General features: G+C 40.0%; 1 protein-coding gene across 10 annotated transcripts in view; it reads left to right on the forward strand.

The window, feature by feature from the left end:
• Positions 1 to 3605, forward strand: part of CDCA7 (cell division cycle associated 7) — a 37037-nt gene extending 33432 nt beyond the window's left edge. For all 10 annotated transcript variants that reach the window (XM_086358690.1, XM_086358723.1, XM_086358741.1 and 7 more), the window contains 3 exons: positions 524 to 673; positions 1064 to 1200; positions 2322 to 3605. In XM_086358690.1, coding sequence (XP_086214816.1) covers positions 524 to 673; positions 1064 to 1200; positions 2322 to 2352 — 318 coding nt within the window. In that variant the 3' untranslated portion in view covers positions 2353 to 3605. The remainder of the gene's footprint in view (positions 1 to 523; positions 674 to 1063; positions 1201 to 2321) is intronic.
• The last annotated feature ends 7072 nt before the right edge of the window (positions 3606 to 10677 follow it).

The raw sequence follows: 10677 nt of genomic DNA on the forward strand, positions 1-10677 counted from the left end.
AGTGAAAGTGAAGTTGTTCAGTCGTGTCGGACTCCTAGCGACCCCATGGACTGCAGCCTACCATGGGATTCACCAGGCAAGAGTACTGGAGTGGGGTGCCGTTGCCTTCTCTGCCGAGGATATGGTGGTGTGCTAAAGACAAACAAGATTTGGGCAAGCTTTCTTTTGCATATCTTTTCTTGAGATAGTTTTGATACCATTAACTGTTGCATCTGCCAGTTGAATGGAATCACCATGCTCAATACTCTTCATGGCCTGGCGTATACGTGTGTATATAGATGTGAGGTAGGATTCAAAGAGAAAAGATCAGACTACCCACAAAAAAGGACATTCTTTTTTTTTTATTTTAATATTTTTTGTAGTCAAATTTATCTTTCTTTTTTTTCTTGGTTGTGTGGCTTGTCCTCAGCAGTAAAAGCACAGAGTCCTAACCATCAGGCTGCCCGGGGATTCACAGAGAATGACATTCTTTTAAGATTTTCTCTACAAAGAGTAGTGTTTCTGTTTTTCTTCTTATTTGCAGGGGTCAACTTGTCATCAGTGCCGCCAGAAAACTATCGATACCAAGACAAACTGCAGAAACCCAGAGTGCTGGGGTGTTCGAGGCCAATTCTGTGGTCCCTGCCTTCGAAACCGTTATGGTGAAGAAGTCAAGGATGCTCTGCTTGACCCAGTAAGTGCCTTGAAGAGGTCGTCCTTTAGGCTCCAAGGTCAGCTGTGAGCTGATAGAGGCAGAAAGAGATTGAGCTCTTGGTGTTGAAAGGCAGATGAATTCATAGTGTAGGTACTGGATAATTGTGAGCGCTTGTGGAGTGCTCGGGACCTGGCCATTCAGGGGAAGTCTGTTCTGTAGTCCCCATACTAGTAATGGTTGTGTGACTTTTTCTGTGGGATTTCCCAAGGGAATGTGATCCATTAACCACATTATGTTTTTGTTTTTTTAATAGTAATAAAAAAGATCTGAATGCAATTGATGACACCCACCTTAGAGGTTAAACAGGAGTAGATAAGTAAGGGGTGGTAAGGTTTGACTTAATGGTGCCTTTTCACGCTTCTCCTTCAGAACTGGCACTGCCCACCGTGTCGCGGGATCTGCAACTGCAGCTTCTGTCGGCAGCGAGATGGGCGATGTGCGACTGGGGTGCTCGTGTACTTAGCCAAGTACCATGGCTTTGGGAACGTGCATGCTTACTTGAAAAGGTAGGGCTGGTTTTTCTCTCTTCTGCACCCCAATCTTAATTTTTTTTTCCTTACATTTTTTTTTTTCAAGTTATCTGAGAAACTTATTTTAAGCACTTTTCGTATTTTTTTCCCTCAAACTTTGAACTCTATTTTGTATTGGGGTATAGCTGATTAACAATGTTGTGGTTGTGTTAGGTGAACAGTGAAGGGACTAAGCCGTACATATACGTGTGTCCATTCTCTCCCAAACACCCTGCCCCTGTTCATTTTTGTTACCTTCCTAAAGAGAAGGTGGCGGTCAGGATAGCAATCGCATGGAAAGCAGGAGAGGCACGTGGGGTGTCAGGGAGCAGTGCAAACCTTCCTCTGGGCGGTGGTGACCCTGTGGGCCCTCCTGTAAAATTTAAGCTGTGCACTTAGATGCATGTTACAATTCAACAGAAACATTTTTAAAGGAGTGAATTAGGCTCTCAGAAGATTATTATTTGTAACTTTTTAAAAATAGAAGTATGGTTAATTTACAATGTTGTATTAGTTTCAGGTATCCAGCAAAGTGATTCAGTTACATGTTAATATATTCTTTTTTGTATTTTTTCCATTACAGTTTGTTACAAACCATTGACTATAGTTTCCTGTGCTATACAGTGGACCTTGTTGGTTATTTATTTTATATATAGTAGTTTGTAACTGCTAATCCCAAACTTCTGATTTATCCTCCCCCCAACTCCCTTCCCCTCTAGTAACCATGTTTGTTTTCTAGATCTGTGAGTCTGTTTCTTTTTTGTAAATAAGTTTTTATTTGTGTCATATTTTTGATTCCACATATAAGTGATATCATATGATACTCGTCTTTGTCTAATTTAGTATGGTAATCTCTAGGTCTGTCCAACTGGTCCATCCAAATCGCATTATTTCATTCATTCTTTCTTATGACTGAGTAGTATTTCACTGTATATATGCACCACATCTGCTTTATCCATTCATCTGTCAATGGACACTTAGGTTGTTTCTATGTCTTGGCTATTGTAAATAGTGCTTCTATGAGCATTGGAGTGCGTGTGTCTTTTGGAATTAGAGTTTTCATAAGAGAATTCTTAGGCCAAAAACCATATCCTGACGTGTTCCCTCTTCTCTTTCAGTCTAAAACAGGAGTTTGAAATGCAAGGATAATAATTGGAAGATCCACTACCTGCCTTCCACTTCGCAAATCTTCCTTGTTAAAGTCTTCAGTTTTGTCATGTGATTGAAACCCGGGTTAAGAATTCTGAGGCTCAGTCTGTCTTAGAGGCAAATCAAGTTGTTCCCATTAAATGTGCACGTGTGTCTGGGCATCACAGAAGTGTAGTGCCAGCTGTACTCTGCCCTCCTGCAGTTTCTCCTTTGCTTTTCTGCCCACCCCTTGCCCCATGCCGTCCTTATATTCCAGTGATTCTCCTCCATCATTTAGTTTGGGAATCCTTTTTGAATGAAGTTTTATGAAAGCATGTTGGATTTAATTGGCGTTGAAAATAGCCCTGGAATCCACGCATAAAACCAAGCACTTAGAAACACAGTAGTAGTATTAACTACCTCTATCCAATTTCAGAGACTATCCCTGTAACTTGCTCACATGTAAACACTGGGTCTGATATAGTGTTTGTCAACCTTTTTAGCAGAATCATGGCACAAAAGTTGTAAGACCGTGTGGAAAAATTAGGTGATTGTTGGCAAGTAGAGCATATGACTGTGGAGGCTTCTGAGGATAATATTTCATGTATTTTGCTTGTATTTCCTCTGCCATGTGCATCTGGCCCACATAGTCACAATATGAAGGTTCGAGGACAGTACTAAGCTTGAAATCATTGTAGAAAAGCCATCCTAGGAAATTGAGATGGGGAGGCTTCAGGAGTAGGCCAATCTTTGAATTCATGGAATAAAACCTCAGGATAATTGAGTTTGCCAAGTTTATGTCAGTTCATAACATCAGGTGTTTCAAATAAATTCTTGGTTATTTTGCATGGAAAATTGATACATAAACTCAGCTACAATCCTTTGCAGTTTTTGCTTTCTTGAAATTATAAGCCAGGCATAGAGGATTCATGTTCAGGTTTGAAGCACTTTTATAACTGAGAAGTGCCTTTTTTGGAGAAGGGTGACTGTCACCAGTTTGCGAACTTACCATCTCTGCCAGTTTAGTTTCTGGGCAGAGTCGTGTGTTGTCTCTCCCTGGCCCTGTTTCGGCATGAATCAAACCTTTCGTAGAGGTAGACTCAGAGTGTGTGTGTGTGCATTTTGCTTTGCATCTGCAGCCTGTAGCTCTGCCGGTTCGGTTCAGTGTTTGGTGCATAATTGGACCTTGAATCAATACATGTAAATAGAGCTTTTGATCTGTTACGCTTTTATACAAAGTTTTTTTTATTTTAATAATAAAACATTTTGTTTTAGCTTGTCTACTTTTTTAAAATCTTTGATACTCAATCTTACTGCACCAAGTCCTAATGTTTCCTATTTAAACAAAAGACCATTTCTGCCTTTTCAAGACCCACCTCCCCCCTTTTGGCTTAAGTTTCTGATGACAAAGGGCTAGCTCTTTTGAACAGGACCTGATTTGGTGATGTGATTAATAGCTGTGAATCAGATATGATTAATAGCTGTGAATCAGAATCAGCTAAGATAGCTACATCGACAGATAGAAAGTAGGGACCCGTGAAGTTTTACAATGATGTTTTCTTTCCCTTGGCCCTTTGCCAACACAAGAACCAACAGCAATTTCACAATACCTGGATATTTATTTTAGACTCCCTGTACCTTGAGGCCTGTTCTAGGACTGAGAGAATCAAAAGAAAAAGTATGGTTCAAAAGTTCTCATATCCCATTCTTTTATTTTTTAATATAAAAATTAAAAAAAATTTGGGGGGCCATGCCGAGCAGCATATGGGATCTTAGTTCCCCGACCAGAGGGCAAACCCAGGTCCCCTGCATTGGAAGTGTGAAAGAAGTCTTAACCACTGGACTGCCAGGGAAGTCCTAGTACCTCATTCTTCACATTAGGGTTGGCATAGTACAGCCTCTTAGTTACAAAGACAAAGAAAGGTAGGAAATTGAGAATTTTGGAGAGTGTGGGGCTAGTCTGTAGACCTATATTGTAGCACACAGTTCTGGGTGAACTTGGGTGTGTCACTCAAGGGTGAGGAGAGAAGAGGCAAGCTACTTTGTTAGATGCCAAAATGGGGAGGCGGCCTGAAGGATTGCAGATGGGCATAGCTAGCCACATAGGAAACTTTTTAAAACATAATTCTGTGCCTTGAAAGTTTGTTGGAAGTGCTTATTATCAGATGAAAGTACCTGCTGGTAACCCAGGATTGCAGCAGTGCTCAATCCAACATTATAAATATTTGACAAAGAAGGGATACTAGAGTTAGTTCAGCACCTCCTAAGTACCAGACACAGTGCTCAGTACAGGATGTATGTTAGGCATTTTGGAGATGAGACTCAGCAAGGTTAAGTAACTTAAGAAAACTGAAGAGCCGTGCCTGCTCTTGTAGCCTGAGAAGATTTTAGATAATCGAGCCAAACACTGTTCTGAGGGCTTCTGATAGACTGGGTTACATATGTGATAGATAAGGCTACATATGTTGATCTTAACAGGTAATACCAGCCACCCATAGTTACACGTTTATTTCATTTTCTCTCGTAAGAATGAAGTCATTGGGAGCAAGAACACTGATCCAAATACTCATGTAGTCTGGGTTCAGCAAGTGGTTACTAAGGGAGTTCCCTCGTGGTTAAGATTCTGGGTTTTTACTGCCATGGCCTAGGTACAATTCCTGGTCGGGGAACTGAGATCCCACAAGCCACACAGCCAAGAAAAAAGAAAAGCTTACTGAATATTTATCAAATGAGTTGAGGTTCCTGGATGGGAAAGTTCCTGAGATTTGAGCAGAAAGAACTAAAGTCATGGTGGAGGAGAAATAATGGATAGGTCCTAACATTTGTTAATCCCAGCACTAACCCCTATGAGGTGTAACCTTTCTTTGTGATACAATGCTTAGCTTTTTATGAAGCTGTAATGGTCAATTCATTAAAAATCATGTATTTCTAATAATGTGTTTTTCTGTGGGAAAATACAATTTAGTTCATTTTACTAACTTGAAAGAATACTGCTATTCAACTAAATAAAGAATTTGTATTGAGCTGTTAATGAGCTACAAAAAGATAATTTTACATATAGTAGCTCTAAATGGTATCCGTTTGGGGAAATTTTGGGGTGGCAAAAATTGAGTTCATGGACATTAAAAGCTTACTGTAAGAGAGAAGATACTGGCTTCAGCAGTGGTCCATCCTGTTTCATCTTGCTCCCTCCAGTCCATTGAATTATTGTGAAGAAAAACCCAGGCATATGACATGCATACATACTTCAGTATTTCTAAAAGCATTTCTAAAAGACTTGTAGAACCATAATAAAATATTATTACACCTAAATAAAGTTAGAGTTCCTTAATATCAAATATCCAATCATTTTTCAAATTTTCACTATCCTATGCCTCACCTTCCATTTATACAACTGACTGATTTGAATTCAGGACTCCTAATGCTTATTTACAGTCTCTTAATTATTAGGTTTCCCCTCCCTTTATTCCCCTTGCTGTTTATTTGTTGATAAAAGTCATTTTTTCCTGAAGAGTTTCCACATTTTACTAACTGCAACCCCATAGTGTCATTTAGCGTGTTCCTCTGTCTTCTCTGTTATGTCTAGAAGCTTGATCAGGATCGGATGCAGCAACAGTACTTTATTTTGTGAACTGACATCAGAAGACATACTGTCCTGTTGTCTCCCTTTTTGTACTGTTAATAGCCACTGACAAACATTTTCTGTAAATTCTCTCTTCATTAATCAACTGGGAATTTCCCCTCAACTATTTATTTATACTAGGTACAGTTTTTACATAACAGATGTATTAAGAACTTGATTTTTTTTTAACCAGTTTTCAGAACCAAAATTAGCTCTCAGGTATCTTCTAATGGTGCCTAACAAGGGTTTTCTTGTTTACTTGTTTAAGTATCATTTGAACTCTTGGAGTTTTCAGATATTTGAGTGTTTCAATTCATAGCAGTTGTTATTCTCATTGATGCCCAATTTGGGCCATTGAGAGAGCTGTCACGTAGGCCCCTGCATCCCTCTGATGTGACCCCAGGGGTCTTTATAATTCCCTTTGTTTTCTAGTAAGACAGAATGTTCCAGGCTCACCCTGTACACTTTCTACCTCAAACCTACAGTCAGCCATTCCTCCACTGTATTTTGTTTTCATAACACATTTCTTTTGTATCTATCTATATCACATATACACACAACTTATGTAAATGAGCTCATATATAAACAAATTATAGCAATTAAATATATTAGTGTCACTATACATAAACATGGTTTCAGAACAATAGTACCAATATTACTACTTAGATATTATTACTGAAAACAGTTAAAGATTTTTCTCTTTTCATCCTTATTGTAAGTTCTTTGGTACTGTTTTTAAAGTCATTTTAAACTCTATATGGTTATTAAGTTTACTTGTGTTATTTTGCTTTTGTTTTTAAAGACAGCTTTTTAAAAAATTAGGATTTAATTTTGTCTTCTAATGATGTAAAACAGTTAAATATTTCCAAAGTCAAGCTTACAAAATAAGATGTTTTTAGTGAAGTCTAGATTTTATTTCTGTCCTTCCACCCTGATCCTTCTCTCCCTCTCTAAATTAACATCTTACACTTTTTTATGACTTACACTCAGATTTTTAGAACTATAAACAAATATGTATACATATCTACTCTTTTTGCCTTCTCAGATAAATTATAGTATCCAACTCACTATATACTTTTTAAAAATCTTTTTTACTTAATATGTATGGGAGAGAGTCATAGAATTCTGAAATATGCTCACATACATGAACATGGAACTTAAGCCATGAAGTTTCAGAGAAAAAGATGTTGCAGAAAGTGGTTTCCTCTACTACTCCAACACTGAAGGACATACTGTTCTGTGAGCTTGTGCTAAAATACTCAAATTCTGTCTTCTCCCATTGAGCTTGGTAGGCAAGTCATATTAGCAGGAACCAATATTTCTTTTTTTTTCAATATTTCATTTTTACTTTTATTTGATTATACATTCTTTAATAGACTAGTCCTCAAGTATGTCTTCTAAAATGAATAGCTGTAAATGTTTTTCAGGGGTTTCCCTGGTGGCTCAGACGGTAAAGAATCTGCCTGCCAATGTAGGAGGTGTGGGTTCAGTCCCTGGGTGGAAAAGATACCCTGGGGAAGGACATGGCAACTGACTCCAGTACTCTTGTCTGGGAAATCCCATGGACAGAGGAGCAAGGTGATTGCAAAAGAGTCAGACCCAACTTAGCACCTAAGCAACAAAAACTGTCACTTGTTGAAGACTACCCAGTATGGCTTTTTAAAAAGTAATAATTACCACAGGAGCTTGCCTAAATTTTAAGACATGACCATTTTGAGTAACCTAGTGCTTTAGGAGGAAAAATATGTAAATAAAATTCCTTTATGCAAATGATTCTTCCAATTCTCATTGCCAGTCAGATTTTTGTAAATCATGATAAAAAGATGCTACTGAACTAAATGACTAAGTAAAATTATGGAGATAGATTCTACTTATCTTCTTTTTCAGTGTTGGGGAGGGGGAGAAAAGGATGATCAGGGCAGGCACCAAGAACTCTATTAATTGATTTCAGCAAAGTGACATGTGGGATTTCTAAAGTATTGGAGAGAGCTGACAGGCCCTGGTAAGAGAGAGGTTTGATTTCAACTTAGTTTGCTTTACCAGAAAACTAGGTTTTGGAAACAACCTAATATCAAGCTTGCCTAGTGTTTAGCATTTTTGTTTTTTCAGTTTTTATGACTTTTATGAAATCCTTACAAAACAGAATACAAAATTCTGGCATTGATAGTTGGTATAAAGGAAAATTTCTGAGCTGTATCAGTTTGCCTAATACAGTGGAGTTAAAAGGCTTGAATGTTTTCTTCCCACTTCAAAAAATTTTTGAGGTTTTTTTTACATCTTTTTTACACATCTTAACACTGAAACTATGCTGTGACCCCTTTCCCTAGTGCAAGAACAGCCTGGAAGCAAGGCTGCTCATTCATAGTAATGGTTCTTACCATTCCTTCCTGGCTGCACCCTCTGACATGGGGGAGGAAGTACTGTCCCACCTTTGGAAAAAAAGAAACAACTCATAACAGCTTTCCTGAGTAAAATGGCCATGGTGCCTTGTAGCGGGTGAGAGTCCATTTGTTTCTTTTTTACAAAAAGGCAGAATCTCCAGTTTTAAAATGTGGAATCACTAATGGGAGAGAAATGGTGGTGGGAGTGGGTGGCCTCCCTACACCCGGAGTCTTTGGAAAGGCCAGTCCGTGGATGGGCAGGTGGGGGTGGTGAGGGGCAATGGCCTCCCACCAGCCGCCACAAACTGTGACAACCTCCGGGACTTGGGGGAACCACAGAGCTGGCACCCGAGCCCCCGCCTCGAACCTCCCTCCAAGTCATTCTTCAAGAGCAGGGAAGGGAAGTCAGCTGACATTTTAGAAATCTAATGAAACCGGACAAATGGACTAGAAGCTGGAGGATGGTCTGGGCTGCATGCCCTCAAGGCTTAATATTTGCTTTTTTTCTAAATTTAAAAAGATTGAAAAATGTACAGTTCTGGATTTCCCTGCTGGTCCAGTGGTCAAGAATCCAGCTGCCAGTGCAGGGGACATGGGTTCCATCCCTGGTCTGCAGAGATGCCAAGGGACAGATAAGCCTTTGCACCACAACAAAGATAAGCCTTTGTTACCTCAGTGGTAACCACTGAGGCCTGTGTGCGCTAGAGCCTGTGCTCCGCAACAAGAGAAACCACCATGAGAAGTCCACGTATAGCAAAGAGAGAGTAGCCCCCACTTGGCGGAAACTAGAAAAAAACCCACGAGCAGCAAGGAAGACACTGCATAGCCAAAAATAAAATTAATTTTAAAAAATGGACAATTCTGTGGCTTCCAGCACATTCATGGTGGTGTACAACCATTACCAGAACACTCATCAACTCCCACAAAAGAAACCAATCACCAAAACAGTCACTCCCCATTTTCTCTGTCCTCCTCAGTCCATCAGATCAGATCAGATCAGATCAGTCGCTCAGTCGTGTCCGACTCTTTGCGACCCCATGAATTGCAGCACGCCAGGCCTCCCTGTCCATCACCAACTCCCAGAGTTCACTGAGACTCACGTCCATCGAGTCAGTGATGCCATCCAGCCATCTCATCCTCTGTCGTCCCCTTCTCCTCCTGCCCCCAATCCTTCCCAGCATCAGAGTCTTTTCCAATGAGTCAACTCTTTGCATGAGGTGGCCAAAGTACTGGAGTTTCAGCTTCAGCATCATTCCTTCCAAAGAAATCCCAGGGCTGATGTCCTTCAGAATGGACTGGTTGGATCTCCTTGCAGTCCAAGGACTCTCAAGAGTCTTCTCCAACACCACAGTTCAAAAGCATCAATTCTTCGGCGCTCAGCCTTCTTCACAGTCCAACTCTCACATCCATACATGACCACAGGAAAAACCATAGTCTTGACTAGATGAACCTTTGTTGGCAAACTAATGTCTCTGCTTTTGAATATGCTATCTAGGTTGGTCATAACTTTCCTTCCAAGGAGTAAGCGTCTTTTAATTTCATGGCTGCAGTCACCATCTGTAGTGATAGGAACTGCTTTCTGTCTCCTGGATTTGCCTGTTTTGGATGTTTGGGAATATACAGTATGTGACTTTTTGTGTCTAATTTTTTTCACTTAGCATGTTTTCAAGGCTCATCCGCGCAGTAGTTATCAGTACTTTATTTCTTTTTGTGGCCTAATTATATTCCATTTTATGGTTATGCCACAATTTTCTCAATCAGTGGATGAGTATTTTGATTGTATTCACTTTTGTCTCTTGTGAGTAGTGATGCTATGAACATTCATTTGCAAGATTTTGTTTCAACATTCAGTTTCAACCTAGGACTGGAATTGCTAGGCCGTAGAGTAATAATTCTTTGATTGAGTAACTGCCAGACTATCTTTTTCACTTGCTTGATTGTACTCTTTGGTGCACTAAAGTTCTCCTTTTCAAGGGGTCCATTGTATTGATTTTTTCCTTTTGTTGCTTGTGTTTTTGATGTTATATCTAAGAATCCATTGCTGGGCTTTCCTGATGGCTCAGTGATAAAGAATCTGCCTGTCAATGCAGGAGACACGGGTTGTGTCCTTGATCCAGGAAGATCCCTGGATCATAGGAAGATCACTGTGCCACGGGAGCAGTGAAGCCCCCTGTGCCACGACTATTGAGCTTGTGCTCTAGAGCCCATGAGCCACAGCTACTGAAGCCTGCGCTCTGCAGCAAGAGAAACCACTGCAACGGGAAGGCTGCACATCCAGAGAGTAACCCCCTGTCTTCAACTAGAGAAAAGCGCGCATAGGAACAAAAAACCACCACTGCCAAA

This window comes from Bos grunniens, chromosome 2, assembly GCF_055505025.1.
Source record: "Bos grunniens cultivar Pamir isolate PY7600 chromosome 2, Bosgru_T2T1.0, whole genome shotgun sequence".
Classification (NCBI taxonomy): Eukaryota; Metazoa; Chordata; class Mammalia; order Artiodactyla; family Bovidae; genus Bos; species Bos grunniens.